Source organism: Oreochromis aureus, linkage group 23 (genome assembly GCF_013358895.1).
Source record: "Oreochromis aureus strain Israel breed Guangdong linkage group 23, ZZ_aureus, whole genome shotgun sequence".
Lineage (NCBI taxonomy): Eukaryota > Metazoa > Chordata > Actinopteri > Cichliformes > Cichlidae > Oreochromis > Oreochromis aureus.
Genome location: NC_052963.1, coordinates 40,173,568 through 40,197,105, shown reverse-complemented (window position 1 = coordinate 40,197,105; position 23,538 = coordinate 40,173,568). Strand labels below are relative to the sequence as shown.

Genomic DNA, 23,538 nt, shown 5'->3' with positions numbered 1-23,538 from the left:
CTGACACCTGGCATTATCAGAGCAGCCCCCTCTAACTCTTTAGGTGTCTGAGGATTCTGGATTTGGGAGCCTGACAGGATCCTATTTGGAGCTGCTGTGTTGTCAGCCATGGACTCTGTCACCAAACAACAGTCGGGTTTTGTGCCAACGTTTCAGCAGCTGGATCATACAGCTCTCAAGGCTGCTGCTGAGAGCTGTATGAAATAAGCTATTCTTATTTCTGTTAATGATAAGAGACAATAATGATTTGCTGCTGACCCCTGCTGCCATCTCATTTCTGTAGCTATCTTTTGTGTGTGTGTGTGTGTGTGTGTGTGGGGGTGGGGGGGGTTCAATGTAAGTTTTTTTTTTAGGACGTGCATGAAATAATTAAAGGGTAATACATGCTTTCTCTTCAGATAAACACAATTCATATGCTAATTGTTAGAAAATGCATATAAACACACACACACAAGTGGAGATATGTACATTAGCTGGTTCATTGAAGCTGACTGCTCTGTCTCTACCTGTCTGATGGTTTACCTTTGATTACATTCATAAAGCTGTTAAAGACTATCAAAGACTGTTAAAAACAAGTAGAAATATTTTGCATTTTACATGATTTGAATACAATATTTATAGTGAAAAATCATGACAAGTAGTATGACATAAAGCGTGCATGATTCAAAACATGTCAGCAAATGCAGATATATCAGAAAAAGAAGTGCATTTTCATCTCTTTATTAAAGAATTAAAAGAAACTGTCAACATATCTCTTTGGGCTCAGTAGGCGAAGCCATAAAATTTATATAAATAAAATTTACAAAAATACAGTTAGTCGTTCATTTTGCTTCACATTTTCCAAAGCTGTCCAGAGGTGATAAGAGTCTTTGCTGATGTGGTGCAAAAAAACCGATTAGCTATATTTAAAATGCTGTACATGACTTGTTGCAATATAATCTGACAAGAAAATTTCAGACATGTTTCTCAAACATGATTTCAAGACAAAATAAAAGCTGTGATCAGTTTTTGGCAAGGGGACTTGTATATATCCTTCATTTATCCTGGTAAAAAGGGAAATTGACGTCAAAAATGTATTTTTCAAGAAAGATGTGCCCAAGAGGGCAGCAGAAATGGCAAGAAATGGTTATCTCAAGATATTTTAAGTGGCCAAAATAGAGTGCTGTGATTATAAAATAGGTAAAATCAAGAAAGGTTCTTGCAAAACAGGCCATGTCTTTATTTTATATATAACCTTTTCAGAAATCCTATTGACTACAGTCTATTTAACAATATAAGCAAATATATTACATAGATAGAAAACAGTTTTTGGCACAACACCAGACAGATTCTGGCTCCCGTGCCTTTTTTCCCCCACACTCCTAGCATAGAGTGATTAAATTTACAGGTGGCACATGAACGCATCTCTGACTTGGCTACACATACACACGCGCACACTGATGCCACGTCAAATGTGACGTAGCAGGAGGTGTATTCCGGGAGGGAGGCGTATAGTGACCAGTGCAAGCGAGTAGTCATCGATTGGCATTAATGATCTTACACCGGAGAGGAGTCTTTGTGAGAGGTAAGAGTTAAATATTTGATTTACTTCTATCTGCTGTGTGTACAGCGAGCCGAGCGGTTTCCCGCTCCTCAGTCGGGCGGATATTTGCTAACATGTGCCCGGCTGTAGCTTGACTGATGCGCAGACCGCGGCTAACTATCATATACAGTGACTGAAAATGTGGTTCACTAAATCTACGCGCTTCTTAGCAACAGTCTATGTTATTACACTGTGCTAACACTGGATTTATCTGTGCTCCGAGTCAACACAGCAGTCCCTGCTACCTCTTTACAGGCTCAACGTCGCGGTCATGCTGGAGACGTGAAGTTTAAAAGTTGTATGAACACTTTAACTATAAGTGATATATGAATATTGTGTATTACAGCTGTAGATAGTTCAGGGTGTGTGCCTGTGGTGTTAGTCGTCAGCATCCCATTGAAAAGCTCACTTACAGAGGAGGTTTCTTTGGTGTAAACCCTCTTAGAAAACATCGCGGGTTCATAATATCGCGTTGTGACACAGCTATTATTTTACTGTTGTAATTATCAATCATAATAAGCAAACATATTGGGTATAAAAGAGTCAGTATTCACACTGTGGTATAAGATGAAACTATCCTCGACCTTATCCTTTAGTGTTGTGATGACTTCCTGTCAAATGTGGGTGTGGAGTCAAACAAATAGGATAAGCATTCCAGCAGTGCTTGTTTTACCAACACTACAACTAGCACAGGGTTATAAGATACTCTTATCATGTTTCACTTTAGGCACATTGGCTATGTCATCAGTTTTTTTTTTTACTCCTAAATTTGTTTTTATATACACATACAGTTTCTTGGGAGCTCAAAATGAGCTTTTAGTGGTAACTGTGCCAATAAATATGACTGGTCCACATGAATTTTTTGGAAAGAGTCTGTGTTACCTTATCTAACAGATTATTTCTGCAATTTTTTGTCAATTTTACTTCAAAAAATGTATTTAAGGGTGAATAAAACCTCACTGTTTAAAAAAAGCTACAAGTATTTTTAATGAAGTCCTTGCGGAAGGCCAGATCTATATGTGGGAAAAACCCTGCAAATGTTTGGATATTGTAGTGTGACCTTTCTCTTATCATCTCTTTTTTTTATATTTACATAAAGGCCACCGGCTTATACAAAAACAACACGAGACCTGGGGCATTTTTTGCAGTTCTTTTTAAATAACATAATCTTTTTTTCCCACAGTTAATTAAAAGCACAGGTGATCATGGACCCAAACATCAGCGCACTCAGGCAGAAGCTGGCTGACGCCGGCCAGTCTCACCTCCTGCAGTTCTGGAACGAGCTGAGCCCTGAAGAACAGGCCGAGTTGACCCAAGAACTGGAGGGTATGGACTTTCAGGAGATCAACGGATTCTTCAAGAATGCCATGCAGACATCCAACAGCAGCAAACAAGGGAAGATGGACTGCCGCATGGAGCCGGTGCCCAGGGAGGTGCTGGGAAGTGTGACGAGAGACAGGGAGAGCGTCAAAGACTGGGAGTTGACAGGTGAAGTATATTCTCACCTATTTACTGCTTTTGACCTTTAAACTGTACTTACTCGGTATGCTGAGTGCTTTAAGGAAACAGAAAGCATTAGAATTGGGAGTATTTAGTTTTAATGAGAATATGTAAGCTATTATCACTTGTTAAACAAGATTCGCCTAGTTACTGCAAGCACATTTAACACAATGAAATCTTAACAGTGATGACCTGCAGGTAAGAGAGGAAAGCTTAACCGGTATCAGACTGGGAAGCTTAAGTGGATTAAAACATCACATGGGTAACCCAGCTGGATGAATAGTTGTTCTCATGGCAATATTTTTAAGTGTCCACATCCAGATGTTAGCTCACAGAAAAACAGCCCATTAGATCAAAACTTTTGCAAAAGCTTATTACAAAGTTCTAGTCATGCTGCGTCAGAAGCTCCATGTTTATCCATTGTGCGTTTCTGTGCAAGGGTTGACATTTGAGTAAGTTGCTGGCATTATTCATTATGTTTTGCGCAATCCCTCATGCTTCATTCTTCCTGGGGCTGTGTGACGATCTCGGTGGGCAGCAGAAACATCTGGTGTTGATTTGTGCTTGACGTAACTGGAGTTCCCTCTTGACCCTCAGTCATGAGCTCATTGTGATCTGTTGGGACCAAATCTGTGTTGCTGGGTGTGGGGTATGTGTCAAAGTTTATGGATTAACCCACTACATAAAACTTGCTTCCTGGCACCAACCAGTAGGAAGCGAGTTTCATATCGTGTCACGTTGCTGCAGTTTATGTAAGACAAACTGGAACCATTATAAACTATTGGTACATTGAACCATAGTAAAATCTTGAGTGGGGTTGTAAGATTTTCGCTCATATAATGTGTCACGTCCACAAGTACTCCAGAATCAGTCATAAAATGTTGCTAAACTGTTTGGATTAATGTTATCAGAACTGTTTTGTTAAGTTTATTATTATTCATCTACTAACCAGGCAATAAGAGGTCTGCAGAGATTAGATACTGTGCACTGTGTACCATCATATCAGTGTATAACACTAAATGCATGGCCCTGTCTTAAATAAACTACAGGACACATTTCTGCTACTATTTATGACCGTTGTGCTGTGTTGCCCTTTAGGTCTTCAGTGCATCTCTAAGAATAAAGTGGCAGTCTTACTGCTGGCAGGAGGCCAGGGAACCAGGCTGGGGGTCTCGTACCCCAAAGGCATGTACGACGTTGGGCTGCCGTCCCACAAAACCCTCTTTCAGATCCAGGCTGAGCGCATCTTGAAGCTGCAACAGCTGGCTGAGCAGACGCACAAAACCAAGTGCTGTATCCCCTGGTGAGACACGAGGTTTTCATGACTAAGGCATTTTAGTCGACTAAATCTACAGCTTGATTTGAGGAAAAATAAACAAGCCCGAGCAACCAAATAGTGCTATACTATTTATAATGTGAACTTCAGCTGTTTGTCCCAATTATGCTTGCATGATGATTAACTGGGTCAAGTCACTGTGTGAATCAAAGGAAACTCAGTCAAGGAAGCTGTGTTACTGGAAAAGCTTTAAGTCCCTGCAGAGCAGATCCAGCAGTTTATAGTTTTAAAATATGAAGGATCGAGATAAAAAGCAGGAAATAGAGTTGTGCATGTCAGATTTAAGGTAGTTGAAGGACATGTTAGAAATATCTTCATCAAGTTGTTACTTTTTATTGTCTGCTATAAACTTCAGTATTATACTGTTGGATCAAGCAACATCACCTTTGCTGTTAAGTTTTTAAGAGAGATGATGGAGATGTTTTCTGCAGCACTGCACGATTGTTAAATTGTTTAAAGTGCATAAGTGCTGCGTTCTTTCTGTGTTGCCTTCAGGTACATCATGACGAGTGGCAGGACAATGGAATCCACAAAGGATTTTTTCTCCAAACATAACTACTTTGGCTTGGACAAGAACAGCGTCGTCTTCTTTCAGCAGGGCATGCTGCCGGCCATGGACTACAACAGCAAGATCATCCTGGAGAGCAAAGGAAAGCTCTCCATGGCTCCCGGTATGTCCACACATATGCAGAAGTGACTTCTGGCTTAATTCACAGTGTTGCTCAGTGTGTGAGAAATGTGTCTGTGTTTGTGTTCTAGACGGTAATGGGGGTCTTTACAGAGCTCTCGGGAACCAGGGTATCCTGGATGACATGGAGAGGAGGGGGATTGAGTCCATCCATGTTTATTGTGTTGATAACATTTTGGTCAAAGTGGCTGACCCTGCCTTTGTTGGTTTCTGTGTGCAGAAGGGAGCGGACTGTGGAGCTAAGGTCGGTCATACCACCTATTTTTTCATTTTTTCTTCTTCTTCTTTCAGCTGCCCGCTTTAGGGGTCGCCACAGCAGCTCGTCTGCCTCCATCTTTGGTGAATTTCTTGTGGTAGCACCTTCCAAAGTTACTGACAAGGGCAGTAATTCCAAATGTTGGGTCCAACGAAGGTGTGATGCGGTGCTAATGCCATCATTTGGGGAGTGACACTATTATTTTTTCCTTGGGAATGTGTGGAACTAGCTGTATACTGGGCATGAGCAGTACTTATCCTCTTAAAGCCAAGTATATCATATGTGATACATGAGTTTTGGGGAGTTTTTGAGCCTCTAAATAAATCTCACAATGCATTTTTAAGCAACAAATAAAAAAAAAAAGCCAGATGTAGCAGTCATGATTCAAATTACAACTCATATATGCCAACTAATATTTAAATAATTAAAAAAAAATAGATTAAAAAATAGATTAAAGATTTAATAAACACTCACACACTTGTTTCATGGTTCGGGCTTTAAAGGGTGAAATGGAAAACAGCTAAATAGTGTCAGGATCAGCCATGAGGACCAAAACAACTGACCTCTTTTTGCATTTATGTTATGCATCTCCTGAATCAGGCCACATAAAAAGGCACGACATAACAAAAGATAAAGAACCGAGGAAGCAGTAAACATATTTTATTCCCCTCCTAAAGTTGCCTGAACACTGATAAGTCGCCTCGAAGCACTATAAAAGTAACACTGAATTGAATTCATAAATCTAAAGTTGACCTTTATCAGACCTGTTAGTATCAGTGATTGCAAGGAGGCGTGCACGCAAAGATTAAGACTCATTAAATAGGAATGGCACATACAGATGCGTCATGCAAATACTAAAGCGTGTAATTGACTTAGGTAATGTGTATGCCAATAGTCGAGTCATGTTTGTAGTATTTGATCCAGTCTGAGCAGTTAGTCTCGTTCTTCTTGAGCAACCATTTATCATGTATGACAGTTTCATACATGATAAAAAAAGTAAATGAAAGAACTCTGTCCGAACGACCCTGTGTGCTTACAATGTAAGAAACAAATGTGTAAAATTACCGAAAAGGTTCTGGTAGCTCATTGTGCAGACTTTTCTTTTTTATGAAACAAAAAGTTTCTGTTAATTCACAGAAACCTATTTTTTTATACTGTGGACCTGCTGTAAAAAACAGAAACCTGTATAGTACAAAGTGAAACAGAGGAAATTTGCTGTCACTTAATTATGTGGTACCCTGTGAGTAGGCACTGAGGAGGTCTTCATCAGCAGGAAAAACTGAAGACTTGTGAAAATACAGTCCCAAGTCCAAAATGTATGCCCTTCTTCACAGCTGCCCAGGGGGCCTAATTGGAGTATTAGCCAGGCCGATTCTGGCCCTTGGACCTTATGTTTGAAAACCCTGTTCTAGAAGGTCTGAAGGGTGACAAGCGTGGGATGTAATATATTGAAAGGTGGGGTCAGTTTAACCTGGCAGGTTCCAGATAGCTGCACCTTCCACAACTCACCACTGGGTGGAGTTGTAATCCACTTCTGCAGTCTTCTTTTGCACTAGACTTCGCTTTCTAGGAAATTTAGGAATGAGCCCAGAATCTTCTTTTGCCTACTATTATGGTCTTAGTTGATGGTGTGATGTGAAGATGCCACTTTTCCCACATATTTTGAAGCCTTCTTCTCTTGTGAAGTGTTAGTGATAACCACTGTTCCACTGTGCCACAAGTCTAAGTAATTAATTAGTAATGTGATTTACTATAAAAAGATAATCCCAAAGAAGCTTAGTGTTACAGAACTAAAGACATAAAGGAGTTCATCACTGAGCGAAAGACTGAGAAAATAGTTCACTGATTTATAAAATAATATTTTCACATATAGACTTGCAAAAGAATTTGAGCAGAATCTTTTTTGTGGTGATGTGAAAATTCAGTACTCACTGGCCAAGATCTGCTGCCGAGGAGGCTTTGTTTGAGATAAAAAGTTTAACATTTATTCTTCACCATCATTCATTCTTTGAAGATCCTGCAGACCTTGGTGCACAGATAGTTAGAGGGACATTTTTCTAAAATAACACCTACTGACGAGCTAAGCGATAAGAGTCCAGTACACCAGAGAGAGTGCAACCATCAGGAGACGCCTGTTTTTTTTTGGTTCATAACTAAAAGAAGAAGAAGGTCTTGCAGGCAGAAGACGTCCTGATCTCCTGCTTTAACAGTAAAATATGACTGATATATTTGTGACTAAGCTTTGCTGGCAGATCTTACTAATTAATTTTTAAACAAACCACATACTACTTCCAATACATCAAACTATGAAGTCAAGATTTCACTTTTTTTTAACTGTTTTTTGCACAAATTACGTGCTTCAGTGTGAGTTAGATAGCTAAAGAGTGCCTGAAGGTCTTGCTACTTTTTGATTTCCTCTAAGAAGTAGAAGCACTATGTATATTTTCCAGCTAACACAGAGCAGAGTGAACTAATTATTGTAATAAGATCACCCAGACCCTGCTTCTGTTTGAAAGTATGAGATGTGGGGTGGAGCAGCTATGGAAGAATCAGATCAGAGCGGGGTACCACCCTCTCATCGTAAATTACTAAGCTCCGCTAACAGTTCATGTGGCTTCACTAACCCCCCCTGCCAAACCCCTACCAGTTCACCATCCCCCCCTCAGGACCCTGTCATTAGTAACCGACAGATAGAAAGGGGGGAAGGATTTTTCATTCAGTGCAGACTCTTAACTTACTGGTTGTAAAATGGAGTGCACCGATTGCTTCATAGCACTTTCTTTTACTATTTTATTTCAGTTTTAGACTATTTCTGACTGTAAATAATTTACAGATAATTTGACTCATAAGGGGACAACAGGGAAAATATTTTGTAGTTTTTATATGGAAAACATTGCTATTTCTAAATGTAGCACAATTAAAGTGTACCGATCTGTGGATTTTATTGTATAAATAGTTAAAGTAGAGAGTTTTTAGCATTTTACAGTTGCTTATTTTTATTCTTGAACTTAACTAGAGTAGCTTTGCATTATTCATGTTAAAATAATCCTTTTTTAATACCATACCAATACCATACCACATTGTTTCCCAGGTGGTGGAGAAAACAAACCCGACAGAAGCAGTAGGCGTTGTCTGCAAGGTGGATGGTCGTTACCAGGTGGTGGAGTACAGCGAGATCACCCTGGCAACTGCTGAGAAGCGGGACGCCGATGGTCGACTGATGTTCAACGCAGGAAACGTGGCCAATCATTTCTTCAGTTTCTCCTTCCTCAGAGACATAGTGCAGTAAGGCAAAACTATAAACACCGTTATCATTACGTTTCAGATTCTTTCAGCTTTACATCATGGTAATGAGACATTTTTTCCCCGTTTTCACATTAGGAAATACGAGCCCCAGCTGCAGCACCACGTGGCCCAGAAGAAGATCCCATATGTGGATGCTCAGGGTCAACTAATCAAACCAGAGAAACCAAACGGCATCAAAATGGAAAAGTTTGTCTTTGACATCTTCCAGTTTGCCAAGTGAGTGACGGTGCATTTTTTTCATATATGGCATAGAAAATATGAATGTGTGTGTGCATGCCAGTACCAGTAAACTAAATCTTGCCTCATACTAACCCCACCTCCCCCTCCTTTTGAGAGGTGACTGGTTTCCATATATTTGGGGCTCTGGTTCTACTGGTCCTTGATCTTTTTCTTTCGTGCAAGGACTGTCTTCTTTTTCCAGCCCTGATTTCTGCCCTCCAGTCGTGCCATTTCTCCAAGGTCTGGTCCAGCAGACTAAGCTTGCCAAATTCTCCACAGGAGGATGGAAGTTTATGAGCGGTTCCACATCCTTTAGTGTTACATGACATCAGCACTGAATCACATCACTACTAATAGAACTTTATATTTAATGAAAGTATTCCTGTAACAGTTAACTGATGGAAAATCAGGGACACCATATCAAGCTTACTTCAAAGTTTGTGAAGATGTATTTTTAAAGTAAGGAAAGCTCTATTTTTGATGCTGCTTAGGACATGGATTAGGAAAATCCGAATACTTTGACTCAAGTCTTCAGTTTTTAATGTGGTCTGGTCTGTTGTCTTATGACCTGTCTTAGAGCCATTTGGTCCATAAAAATAAACAAAACGTAACTTATTTCAGTTTGCTGGATTTCCTCTGCAGAAGCATTTTTATGTGTTCCTCTGGACTACCTTCAGTGTGGCTACTATTTTTATATCGCTCCATGGAAATCATGCACAATCTGAAAACACAGTGAAACCACTCCAAGCATAAAAAGAAGGATGCCATTTTTGTTTTTATTTGTTGCGGTTTAATTTCCTGTTGAGTGACTAATTAACCTGCTAATTTTTCCAGCTCTGCATTTCTACCAGTCCCTGGCAGCTGCTCCGTTGTCATGCCAGTCTTCGGTTTGCCTGTGTGCTGATGGGATGTCTGTGTTTCTAACAGGAAATTTGTTGTGTATGAGGTGCTCCGAGAGGACGAGTTCTCCCCGCTGAAGAACGCAGACACTCAGGACGGAAAGGACACACCCACCACAGCCCGACACGCCCTCATGTCCCTCCACCACCGCTGGGTGCTCAACGCTGGGGGACACTTCATTGACGAGAACGGCAGACGTGTACCCGCCATACCCAGGTGACCACAGCATGTCATGTCACTTTACAAAGAGCATACATAATAATGAGATCTTTGTGGTTATTCCCATCCCCTCGACACTTTGCACACGGTGGACAAACTGTATGCACTGACCTTTTTGTTTGTGTACAAACTGTATGCACTGGACTTTTTGTTTGTTTTGTAGACATCATATTCTTTTAGCTTCACACTCTCACTCCCCCTTCTCTCATGCTTGGTCTTGCTCCTGTGTGTCCCGTGCAATGTTTCCAGAGACGGAGCAGCAGGCAGTGTCACAGATGATGGCAAGAGAAAGTAATTATCCCTCTGCAGTACTGAGTGCATGGTGATGGGGTTTTGGCTTTCTTACCCTCTCGCTCAGACGTGTTAACACTGTGTAATATTACTTCTGATCCTTGACATCCCTTTCCTTCATTTCCACTGAGAGGAAAAGAGTCTGTAGAGGCCCTGCCAGTCGGCGGCCTTCTTTCAGTCTCTTTATGCTCAGTCGGGATGCAGGAAATGACATCGAGGATCAGTGAAGTCACCTGAAAACATGGTCTTCTTCCAAACCTTGGTTAAATCATCTACTATCATGTCGACCTGTAATATATTGCATGCTGGGTAAAGGGAGACAGTTACACTCTCTGGCAAAAAACAACTAGACTTCAGATGAGCACACACCTGTTGGTTTCTCTACCAAATAGTTATGTGGTCAGCTTCATCGCTTGCTAGTTTGCCTTTAAGTTTAAATCCACCTGCTTGTTTTTCCAGACAGAATTAAATGGGCATGTGCTTCACAAACTCTTTCGGCACCACAAATGTTTCCAACACTCTTAAAGGGCGTGCTTCTTTCTCAATCATTCAGCTTTTCCATCAGGCAGCTGCTCAGCAAAACACCTGAAACACCTGATGTCTGATTAGTGATTTTTTTCTCTGTAATCATCATCTAGAAATTAACACGTTGAGTGACGGCAGTCTCGCACAACGTTCCTGTCATTCGTCTGTTTTCTTCTAGCGGACTTCTATTACGAGTCAAAGGACTAATCACTTGTTGTGATGAAGCGCTGATTCTCTTTGTTCTCTAATCACAAGCTGCAGTAGAAGAACAGCTGTGTCAAGGAGTCCTAGCAGCTGTCTTTTCAGCTACAATTGCTTTTCTTCTTCCACGAGACAGTCACTCATTTGCTTTCTGTTTTTGTCCTGTGATCCTCTCCGAATTTGTCTTTCCACCGCAGCCTGAAGGATGGAACGGACCTGCCGATCAAATGCGAGATCTCCCCACTGGTGTCGTACGGGGGAGAGGTAAGAACGCGTTGTACTAAATAAAAATCCAGATGTTATTCTTCTCCACGAATACTCAGTAAAATACTAACAATGTCCTGATGGTGTCTGTACTTCAAGGGTCTTGAGGAGCTGGTGAAGGGAAAAGAGTTTCAACCAACTCTGACGATCGATAAGGAAGGAGTCCACCAGCTGGTGAAGAATGGGGTGTAATGACTGAACGGGAGAATGCGAGGAAGGAAACGGCCCAACTTCCCTTTATCTCTCATTGTATGGGAAGAGAAACTGTGATGTCATCGCTGTGCAATAACAAATATCACACACATGTGTTCAAGAAAGAAGCTGTCCTGTCCAAAATGAATGAATGAACAACATGAAGTTTACTTTTTAGCACCAGGCTTTCCTTTTGCTTTGTAACTTTTTTTCTTCTTCTTTTTTTTCCTTGAACAACACTTGAACACAGCAAGATATGGAGTACGAAAATCCTGTCATACTGACAGGTCGAAGCAGGTGCATCTATTTATTTTGCTTATGAGACTTATTTTTATATGTACTGATAGATTCTCTATAGGTGGAAATGGCCATCTACTTGTTTTACCTGGTGATTTTTTATGCAACAGCTGATTCAGATGAAATGATCACACAGATGTTTCCTACAATCAAATACGGTACATGGTCTGGGCTGTGGGGGGTATTTATAATAATTGCTTCTTCTCTGCTTGTAATCAGTGAAGACTGGATGTTATTCAGCTTTAAGAGACGCTATGGCTCATCTTTATTAAATACATTTTCCTACTTGGAAAGCATTGTCTTTGTGTCTGTTTAATTATTCAAATGGTGTTAACATATTTTTTTGTCATATCTTTGCTCGCCGGTGTCTGCGAGGTGAATCACAATTTCCAGCAGATGGTTTATGTTCAAGATGGTTTCGAGGATGCAACGCTGCTGCAGCTATTCAGGGCATTTTTCTTTGTGGCTCCTTTCTGACTCACTTTCTTTCTCTCCTGCTCCATAACGGCGCTGTGAAAGACTAAAGAACGTCTCTTATAACGTCTATGGAAAGTCAGCCTGACATGTAGCTAAGCGGAAAAACTCTTTAATGGCATTTTAATCAATTTAATCCTTTTACATATTTCATACACTTTACCTGTTCTAGTGAGAGTTCATAGTCGGCAGATAACAGATATGTGACATTGTTACTGGGTACAACACGCTCATGATGCTAGTATTTACAAGTGTTCAAAGTTTGCTCAAAAAATCAAATATTAACTATGAATATTAATATTCACAGTCAAACTTATTAGTTTTAAAAAATCATGTGCGAACCAAAAATGAAAAAATACAAATAAATAATACTTAAAAAAATCTAATTAAAGAAACAAAAAACAATTACTGTTGTAGTGGTTGTAGACGGGAGGCAGAGCTGGAGGTGAGGAGCCGCAGATTTGTTCCTTGTTCCAACACACCTGAATCAAATGAATGGCTTGTTACCAAGCCTTTGCCAAACTTCATGGCATGCTGAAGAAGTAATTCAGCCATCTGATTCAGGTGTGTTGGAGTAGGTATGCATCTAAAAGCTGCAGGACAGTAGCTCTCGAGGACTGGAGTTGGACACCCCTGATGTAAAGCTTTCATTAGGAGTGACCAGGATGGACAAGATTAGAAGTGCACCAGAGGGACAGCTCAGGTTGAGCTGTTTGGAGGCAAGACTGAGATGGTTTGGACATGTGCAGAGGACGGATAGTGGATATACTGGACAAAGGATGTTGAAGTTGGAGCTGCCTGGCAAATGGAAGATAGAGTGTGTTCATGATGTAATGAAGGAGGAGATGCAGAGTGTTGGTGTGACAGGAGGGTGTTAGTGATAGTGGGAGATGGGGGAAGATGATCCCCTGTGGGAACCCCTAAAGGAAGTAGCTCAATTCAATTTTATTTAAACAGCGCCCAATCACAACAACAGTCGCCTCAAGGAGCTTTATATTGTACAGTAGATCCTACAATAATAGATACAGAGAAAAACCCAACAATCATATGACCCCCTATGAGCAAGCACTTTGGCGACAGTGGGAAGGAAAAACTCCCTTTTAACAGGAAGAAACCTCCCGAAAGAAGAAAAAGAAGTGACTCAAGCAGAACGTTTTTATCATCATCGGGGTTAACTTGTTGAAGGCCTATTTGCTGGCATATCAGACTGTAAAAGTCATGAGCCAAAGACCAAACCCTCCTTTATCCTCTCTGACTGACTCCAATACTGACAATAATTTACAAAAGAATTTAATGTTCTCTTCCTAATGACTTAAAATAAGAGACTGAGTACATAAACTCATGAGTGAGGTGTTTAACGAGGGCTGTTTTCCAATGCACGATCTGATATCCCCATGTTGGTGTTGTTCCCGGATCATCAAAGCTAATGTTTGTCCAGGTTTAACACTGCAATCCTAACTATAGCCCCGTAACCCTAACCCTAACCAAGATCACATCTTAGCCCCCAACCCGAACCACTCCTTTTCTTGAATGTTTTGCTGAGTGGACACGGGCAAGTTTTTTTTTCTACAAGCAAAACTATGACATCATAAAAATGTGATTGGTTACTTGCGATGCTGAAACTAGGTCAAAATGAATTATGATGATTCAGAAACAACACTAACACAGGGATATCAGATACACCTTTACACAACTGGAAATCTCTTTGTAACTGCAGTTGTTGCCCCTGCAGGCCATTAGAAAGAACTGGAAAGCTTTAAGAGACTTGACAAATGCCTAAACAGAATATTAAACTGGGGAATACAGAGTAGGACAGTGGGAGCTGTGGTAAAACACTTGCAAAAGCAGCAGAAAAACTATCTCCAAGCAAGTAAAAAGTAAAATCCTAGGGTTCCAATAAATTTCCACTGGCCATTGGTGTCACTTCACTGCAGGCCAATATGGCTTCCTCATCAGCAAAGCAAGCAGCTTTGCATGTAAATAAGTCAGAAAAGCTCTTAGTCACCATGTCTAACAGATGAAAACTTCATTGTTTTTATAGAGATCAGGTCATAGAGTTCAGACCACATCAGCAGCAAAACACACAGAGTACAACGTAATAAGAAGACGACCTCTCTCTGACGCCTGACTCACACTTTTCATGGATCTGGTTTGACTATTGAGGTTATGACAAACTGCTGTGTTAGTGCCACTGAGTTCAATAAAAGAGTAGCTTCTTCTGCAGTTTTTAAACCTAAAGTAAGCTTGTTTTTAACATTAGTGATGAAACGATGAACCTTAAGTTATATGAATTTGACATAAAGCAAGTGACAGCGACACCACCGCAAATACTACCTTCAGTTATGGCTGCTTCGTCCTGTAGCTGTCAAAAGAAAGGTTCCTTTCAGGAGGAAGAAAGCTTTTTGATTGAGCTTTGGATTTTTTTGTGTCCTTAATTGAAACCTTATGTGTGGCATGTGGAATTCTGGGACGTTGGCAAACTCCCAGGAATCCACAGAATGTGATTTTTTTTCTGCCTCCCTCCCTCTCTCGCTCTCTCTCTCTCTTACTCTGTTTCTCTTCTCTCCCTCTTTTTTTCCCTATGTGCAGGGGTGTCTTACATCAGCCCAGTGAGTCCTGGTGAAGGCAACTGACGGAGAGAGAGTGAGCGAGCAACAGCGAGCAAGGTTTGGACTGTTACATCCAGCCGCCTGCGTCTCACTGGAATAATCTAAAACCATCAGTGAACAAATGGTTTGAAACGAAAAAAAACCAAACCCTCTTAGAAGTAAGTCACTCATTTCTTTGACTTTAAAAAAAAAAAAAAACTTTATCAAGCCTTCTTTTTTATTCTCTATGTTAGGACGGTTAAGACTGATCAGCTTTCTTGGATCTCTCCTTGAATTATTTCCTCTTGGGAGGCCTGTTTGCACACACGATCCAGACTTCTGTGTACTTTTGTGACTGAAGCAGCTTCTGTTTGCATGGCAGACGGAAAGAGTGGACAGCAGAACAGAGCGATGCGGTGCCGCATTCAGACTCCTGTCTGCTCTGCAGTGGATGCAGCTGTTTTCAACAGAAGCTATTACTTACCGTTTGGCTTTGCTGCGGTTGACTTCAAATGTGATTGAGGCCCATTCCTTCTTTTCACTCCCAAAAATCTTTTTATTTCTAATGGAAATTAAAATTGAAAGAAAGAATATAAATGATGCAAACTTCTCTTTGTAGGCTAAGATCTTCAGATGTGGAGTATTTTTTATTCTCTATGTGCTTACTGTAACTTTAAAACAACACACGTCTACTGTTGACTGACTTAAATATAATTCTGGAGTTTGTTGCGGCAGCATTGACTCCATCATACAAACCCCTCTCTTCTGTGCAGAATGACTGTGCGTATTATTTTTATGGGCATAACTAATGAAAAACTGATGTGACCTCTTTTCTACTGCTGTGCATCAAGCTCACACATATTTTGTGTGTTTTTTTGTGGCCTGGAAGTTTTGGAAAACTAAAACAACTGACTCATTTCATGCTGCTTAGATCCTCTCTGTGGTCACCTGATGAAATGTTGAAATTTGAAGTTGCAGCTTTTTAAAAAACTGCCTTTGTGTCACTGAGGTGATGTGTGTTCTTCGGTGTAGGTGTTGCGTAGGTGGTATGTAGGTATCATCCTGCGGTATGTGGGTAATAGATGTTCACACAGAGGTCCCTTTTCTGCTTTGCCGAAGAGCGCAGGATATGGACTATGAGCTCAGAGCTTTGACATTTGAACCACGCTGCCCAGCTGAGGTGAACAGTCATGAGAGGTGGCTCTGATCAATGGAATAATTGTTAGAGGAAGGTCACGCTGATACTCAGGTATGCGTATGTAGTCTGGGTCTAATATGTGGATGGATTTCTTTTCTGGACACGCACTTTCATTCCAGTAATGCAAAAACCTGATGCTGACCCCAGTGGCTTCATAATATCTGAAGTGATATGACAAAAAAAATGCCCAATTTTATTGGAGCTGGTTGTTGAGACACTGTTGATGGCACAGGGCTGTGACTTCTGTGCAGGACTGTAATTGCTTACGCTATCTCTGCTCTGAGATCAGACACTTTCTCTGCGAGGACCAAATAAGTAATAGAAGTAGGAACAGACAAAAGAAAGCAATAAGTCAGATTTCACAACATCACCGCAAATTAAGTCCAGGAATGTACTGATTACAACAAACTGGGGGTTTATTGCAGTGTAAGAATATACGGGTGTGGCTTTTTCCTTTAAGCTCTCTTTGTTGTGTCTCTGCTTGGCGTGTTATTGTGTTAATAGGAAACCATCTTTATCATAATAATTGAGTTCTTTGGCAAAGCAGAATTAACAGAAGTTATTTCCTATTACATTTTAATATATGAAACACTTGTGGTTGATGCAAGAGGGGAGTGGACCCATATATTTTATTTGCTCAGACTGTTGGTTTATGCACATGCCATCACTCTGTTCTCCATATATGTCTGTATCTGATGAGCAGCAGTGTGCAGATGCATATAGGCACACACCCCGATAGAGAGAATAAAAGAAGCAACAGGAGGAATTATGCATTTTTCCTGCACGTCCTTTCAATTAGCAACCCTTCTGTCTTGAGCGTCGACGCTGACTGACATCCTCACATACAGACCCAAATCACACACCACAGCAAAGGTTGTAATTTCAACCCTACTTTCAAAACACTGCACTAGAGGCACCCGGTGCTTACTTAGCTTAGCAGTAACCCGACACTGACCTTGTTTGATTGGAAGTGTTTTCAAATCAATGCCTCTGGCAGGAGAAAACCAGCTGTGCACTCGTTAGCTGAGGTGCATGCTGTAATTTGGTATAAATAGATCCATTTCAGGGAACATCATGGCTAAAATACTGTGCTGTTGACTTTGTAATCCCACATGTGCTTGAACTTCGACCCTGCCCAAACCACCACCCAGATCATCACCTTTCTTTTCAGGGGCATTACGCAACGTGTAACCCAGAGAAGTCTACCTTTGTCCTTCTAATTTCTGAGTATGTCTAATTGGTGTTTCTCTGAAAACTATATGTTGATTTTTCTTCAGTCATGGAAAACACATATTTAATTTCAGCTGTAGAATAATTATTAAGCTCGCTGCTTTCGTCCAGAGAGAGCTTATTCCCGATGTGTATCATGAAAGCTAGGTAATTATAAAGGAGCCAAGCTAGAGGTGCTCATTAACACAAAGCAGTCAGAAATCCTCCTCTCTCTGTTTGCACATGTGTCCTCAGCTGTCCTCCTTCTCCTGTTTACATGTGGCAGTCTTTTCTTGTTTGTTTGTTTGTCTGATGCTCATTATCCATCTCTTCACCTCAGTTCTCTCATGCCTTCCCTAATTACAGAGTGTCAGGGACACTCTGAGGCAATATCTCAACATGAGATAAACCTCATGACTCGCTGCAGCCTGCTGCTGCTGGGTACAAATGACAGTCTTGGCTTTGAATGAGTTGTCACTGCTGAGTTGTCACTGCATGGACAACGATGGCCTTTTTTTCTGGAACCACTGCTATCTGCTCTGCTGTATTGACTTGTTTTTTTTTTGGATCATGTTACAAAAATACAAAAGAATTTATTGAAATCATTCTGTTTTAATTAGTGACCTTTTGGACAAGAATGCACTTTAAGTTTGAAAGTGGGTGGCAGTGAATGTATTTTATGTATATTATTCACTTCAGTTGCAGTCACTGATATTTGTGAGTCAGTGTGCTGTTTAAATTTAAGACAGCCCCAACTGCCACAGTCAAATGGCTTCAATGCACAAGTGCTCTTGAGCTGGGCGCCGTGTGGCGGATAGAGCTCTGCTTTAACGGGGGAGATGGAAATTGGCGTGAGATGCTGTTTTTCCAATCTGACAGTGTAGCTGTAAAGTTCAGGGCCTGCATATTCAATCAAACTGGATCTCCACTCATAGATTTTGGGCTACTCTCCTTACATAACAAACACAGCCTTTAGCTGCACAATATTCACAATGAACAGTTTGTGCCTTTGTCGAAATATTTTGGTGGATTTTGCAGGTGAAACTCTGTGCCCGGTCTGCCTGAGGGTGCTTAAAATGATGCTTCAGTCTCTCCTGCAGGTTCTCACATTCTTTCTCCCTTTTTACAGCCTTTTTTTTTACAAGCACCTGTACGCTGGCTTGAACAGTTCATGTCCTCAGGCAAGTTACAGTCTCCAGTGGCACCATCGCTGGCGTACTCCAACAGGTGTGCTCCTGGCTGAGAGCTTTGTATACAGTTATGCTGTAAAAGAAAAAACCCAAGCATTTAGCTTTGCTTTATTACATAGTGTATTGGTGGGACAACCGCCTTACACAGCCTTTAAGCCATCATGTCAGCAAGCAGTACTGAGACAGAATCCAGACAGTTTTTCTGTGTAGATTTTCAATCATCTGAATAACGGTAATGGACCGAAAAGAGATCTGGTTGCTTTATGCTTTGAACCACTTACTCCAGCTCTGTGGAGTTTGACTACTGGCTTTTTTAATAGAGAAATTTCTGTGAAGCATAAAATAAAGTGAAATATGACAGTATGTCACAAAGCTGCGTGTGATATGGAGTTTCTTCTACAGCGCTTTGTGACCGCTGTTCCAGGATATAAATAAATAAATAAATAAAACAGCTTTGTGACTCATTAATTAACCCCCCCCCAAAAAAGACGCCCCGACACAACATGTGATACAGAATATTTCCCCTGCACAGCTTTTTAAAGGAAACAAACAACACAAATGCAACAAAAAACAGCAGTGAAGGACCTTTGCTTTTCAGCTTTGGGTTTCACGTTACTGTAAAACTATTGCTTAGGAAGCGGAATCTTGTATTCATCCACAGTATCGCAGAGCAGCATTTACAGTCTGCCGTGTCACATTTGCATACGTGGTGTAAGATATCCCACATTTAAGCAACTAAGGACTTCTCCCCTCATGTCACAACATTTTATGTGGACAATAGAGGATTGTTTTCCGTGGCGTTTTTCTTTTCCAGTCACAATAATTTAATTATGTGCATGTGTGTGTGTGTGGGCCTTCTTCCATGCATGTCCCTGCTCCTCATTCTAAGATTTTACGGCTGTGTGTTTACATGGCTCAACCTGGGTCTGGTTGTGAAATACAATTCGGATTCCACACTTTCCCATAAAAATAAAATATCAGTGATGCTATATTACAGCCTTAAGGGAGAAACAAGAGGATATAATAGAAAGCACATGTGGATGGTTATGGTGCATAGCATACGGGTGCACTGAATAGCAATCAGACCCGGCACGATCAGTGCACATAAACACACTCGCACTAGTACATGTGCTCTATGCAGGGCGTGGCTCTCGGTGCAAAAGTGTTTCTTATTATCTTATTACCAATTCGGTAATCATGCTCATAATTTTTCTACCACGTGTCGTGGCATTAACACAGAAAACAAAAATGAGGGGAAAAGTAAAGATAAGAAAAATAATGGTTGACTTATAAGCATTTTCTTATTTTCTGTCTTATATATTTATTAACTCATATTAAATCTGACCAAACTTAATAATAGATAATGAGATCAGCATATGTGGAAGTAATCCTTATGAGCCCAAATCTTGGGCTTCAGACTTGGTTTCAGTCTACTATTGATACCAGTTGATACCATTTGAACAATAGAAGTGCTTTAAAGACAGGCTCCATTACATTCCAGGTCTCCAACAAAACCCAGTTTAAAAATACAAGCTAGCTGAGAGAGGTGTTTTATTGTTTTATTCATAAGATCTCAATGATTTAGTGGCCATTAAAATGTGTTCAGATTTGGCAAACTGATAATGATTCATCTCCAAAATCAAGATATGCCACTTTGCCTTATGTTAGTGGGCTTAGTATTAGCATAAGATTAAGCTCCATCCTTCCTGTGCTTCTTAAATCAAGAGCCTTTGTGCAGTCAGTTGGGACAAGGAGCGATATCTAGGAAGCAGAGTAAAATATGAGCAAATGGAAAAGCAAGAATTGAGCGGTGACATTATAATGTGTTTACCCTGGAAATTAACCTGTCATGCAGTTATTTTTATTTTCTAAAAGCACTGTAGTTAAATTTCGTATTTTAATCAACGTGAAGTTATACAGTTTGACAGAAATTATGGCCTGTGTTTTAGTGTTGTGATTATAAAACAGAAGATATAATTTTCTAAGTGCCTCCCTAGCCTCAGGCCTTTGTGCTTTCCTTCTCCCCCTCCTCTTCTGTCTGGCCACTGATATTGGCAGGACAGTTTTTGGTGCCTGGATGGTGAAATTCTCAGTCTTTCTCAACCGTGCCAGCCTCGCCTGGCTGCTTCCTGTCGTGCGAGGGATCCTGTAAAACCTCAGATGTTGATGCTGCTGTGTGTTTGTGTTTGTATGCGAGAGAGGCAGGGAGTAGAGCCAGGTAAACCTGTGTGTTGACTCTACAGTTTTTCCCAGGCTGCAGGCCCTGGTGGTACACCAGTGTTACTCTGTGTGCTTTGCCCGTTACTCCCGAGCAAATTAAATTATTTACACAAACATATAAAGCCTGGGAAAACAAAATAAAATCCCTGTGCTTTTTTTTTTCTTTGGCAATGTGAGTGCTCTGTAGGAGGACTTTGCAATCAGTGCATGAGCGCCTGTGAGACTACTAAACTGGTGTGCCTTGATATTTAGGTTGAATATTCCTGTGAATTGTCCAGACTCATCAGTTTACCTCCAAGGTATTTAAGACGTCCTTCAGGTTAAAAAATGTGTGTGCTCTGCGTGTGTTTCTTTCTGCGGCCTTGTGGGTTTCTGAGTGGAATATCTGTCCTTCACCACTTCCTGAACTAGCCAAGAGAGACCTGATATCGACCCCAGAAACAGAAATTCGAGCAAACAGTTATTCCATTCAGGAACGTTCTGCTCCAGCTACATAATAAACTCTGCTTGCTGCTGATCACCATTTGGTTTATAACAACCTGTTTTCAATCAAAGGCTAGAGTCCAATCACAGAGGCTGAAAGTCATTAGTTCTAAAATACATATTGTATGTTAGGACAGACATTAACTCTGAATAGCTTTGGCTATAGATGTTGTCCTGAGTGGGGGACTAGCATGTAAGATTTTGTGTAAAATGTAAAGTAACCCAAAAACTCCCAGTGCACGCAGAAACATCTAAAGCACATTTTCTATCATATTTGAGTCTTGGTAAGACAGTATGTATAAATAGCTGTTATGCTGGACTGTATTGTAAGTCAAGAGGAAAATAACAATTCATTATTGGTGCCAAAGTATTGCATTTAAATCTGTTTTGAGGACATCCAGCTCTTTTGTGGATTAATTTGGTGTTGGAATAATCGGGAAAAAAATGGTTCCCGGCTGGAAAAAGTTCACCAAAACACCCCCTCAAGTTGGAACAACAACTTTTCCAAGTTCTGCACATGATTTGCCGAGTTCTTGACGTCATAAAAGCACACACACGGAGTATGAAAGGAAATGTTTCGTTGGCTATAGCAACTTTTGGTCAATAGTGGAAATTCACATATTGCAGACCACTTATATAGTATCATTTGATTTGTGGTAGTGTATTAGATTGTAACATTACTTGCCATCCATCTACACTGTCTGAGACTAGCTAGAAAGCTTATTATCAATGAATACATAAAAAATTCAAGTAAAACAGTATTTTGTGTTTTATATGCAAGAAACAGTTCCTCATTGTAGCATCCATGTTATTTCCATTTTCTGACTTAAAGCACTTGAACACAACGTCAGAAGAATAACTTTCTGACTCTGGAAATTCATCCTTCTGAAGAGCTTGTGAACGCACAGTTCAGTAGGAATATACTGCAAGTATCTACTTAGCTTAGCATAGGATAAACACTCAAGACTGGAGAGTTAAATAGCCTTTTTCTGGCCTGCTAGCACCTATTTTTCACACTTATAAAGACATCTGTACAAATAAAAAAAAACCAGTGCAAGTTTTTAATCTAAGCTAATATAACCAGTGGCTGACAGCAGCTTTTTGTAAAGAGACACACAGTAGAAAAGTATTTATCGTCTAATCTTTGCAGGAAGGGAAAATAACATAGCTCCCAAGATGTCAAAGTATTCTTTTCACCAGGAGGACTAACTTACAGACCCATGAGGGGCTGAACATGCAAGCCTGGGTCTCAGCCGACCTGAGGGTGAGGCCCCTCACGGTCACGGTTTCCTGCACAGTGATCATGTATGTAAATTTAACACTTGAATGATGTGGAATTATAACAAGTTTCTCCATAAACAATCAGAGTTTCACTAATATTGACAGATGAGTTTAACTTCAGCTGAAAATCGAGTTCTTGCCTGATATTGTGACTGAAGATAGAGCACTCCATTATGAGATTTAACATATTATGTTTGCAGTCTTAGGGGAGGCACACAGATGTATTTAAAAGAAGAAATTTCCATGCTTTCTGTTTTTTAAATGCTAAATAGTTATGTCTATGGCAGCATATGAAACCAGAAAAAAGGCCATCCTCAGGGACTCTTCATCCCACCGATGGCTAAACATATTTCACTCAGAGAAAGAGGAAACTTTTGGAGTAGGAATACAGTAAATGAGGCCAATTTTCCTTTTGAGGTATTGCCTCGGCATTTATAACTTATAGTCTGGAGATACAGCTCGGTAAGGTGGAACTGATGTGAAACTCACCACTCTGTTATGTCTCTTGTCACTCTTGACAATTATAAACTAGTGAAGTCATATATTTGACTTTTTTCCTAACTTTTGTGGCCTCGTTGGACTATATTTTTATTATAGATTTGTATGCTTTTACAGAATAACCTGTAACAGGAAAGTTCCCGCGGACACATTGAAATGTGTCATGCCTGCTACTCTAAAGTCTTTTGTTTTGATTGCTTTATACACTTTCTGCTTAGGTTTATTTTTTGTTCTTTTTCTGAAAGCTTTTGGAAGTGTCCGTAGTTTATTTTCAGAAATGTGAGCCTTGAGTGGGCCTTGCACCGGTATAGACTTGTGTGAAGGTTAGCTGTCTTAAAAGATAGGCCATCAGAGGTGTAGACTCTCTCATGTCCAGTTGAATTTAAAACGTGAGGCTGTGTGAGGGTGACACAGATACTTTGATATGCCCAAGTCAGCAATTTAACATGTTCAAAGTGAGAAAGTTATAAGGCAAGAAGGATCAGAAATACAGTACCAGACTACAAACTGTATATCAAAGATGTATGCTCCTTCCAAAAGTGTGAAAGCGTCTTAAACTTACCTTTTTGTGGCCATGTTGAGAAAATACACTGGATTATAGATCTAAGAAAAATCGTCCTA

At 40.4% G+C, this 23,538-nt stretch overlaps 2 protein-coding genes across 9 annotated transcripts in view; both read left to right on the top strand.

Moving 5' to 3' along the window:
- The first annotated feature begins 1,423 nt into the window (after nt 1-1,423).
- On the top strand, nt 1,424-12,069 carry uap1 (UDP-N-acetylglucosamine pyrophosphorylase 1). Of its 2 annotated transcripts, XM_031749627.2 has the most exons (11): nt 1,424-1,564; nt 2,766-3,070; nt 4,181-4,385; nt 4,914-5,089; nt 5,178-5,350; nt 8,454-8,647; nt 8,744-8,884; nt 9,815-10,003; nt 10,256-10,297; nt 11,221-11,287; nt 11,387-12,069. In XM_031749627.2, the coding sequence occupies exons 2-11, from the start codon at nt 2,788-2,790 to the stop codon at nt 11,477-11,479; spliced, it is 1,563 nt and encodes a 520-aa protein (XP_031605487.1). In that variant the 5' UTR covers nt 1,424-1,564; nt 2,766-2,787; the 3' UTR covers nt 11,480-12,069. The 2 variants fall into 2 exon arrangements, with proteins under 2 accessions (XP_031605487.1, XP_031605488.1); XM_031749628.2 differs by lacking the exon at nt 10,256-10,297.
- Nucleotides 12,070-14,849: 2,780 nt separating this feature from the next.
- The window catches only part of ddr2a (discoidin domain receptor tyrosine kinase 2a), a 30,177-nt gene continuing 21,488 nt past the window's right edge, over nt 14,850-23,538 (top strand). For 4 of the 7 annotated variants that reach the window (XM_039606213.1, XM_039606214.1, XM_039606211.1 and 1 more), the window contains exon 1: nt 14,850-15,017. The gene's annotated coding sequence lies outside the window, so the exon portion shown is untranslated. The remainder of the gene's footprint in view (nt 15,018-23,538) is intronic. The other 3 variants (XM_031749657.2, XM_039606209.1, XM_039606210.1) reach the window with 1 other exon arrangement.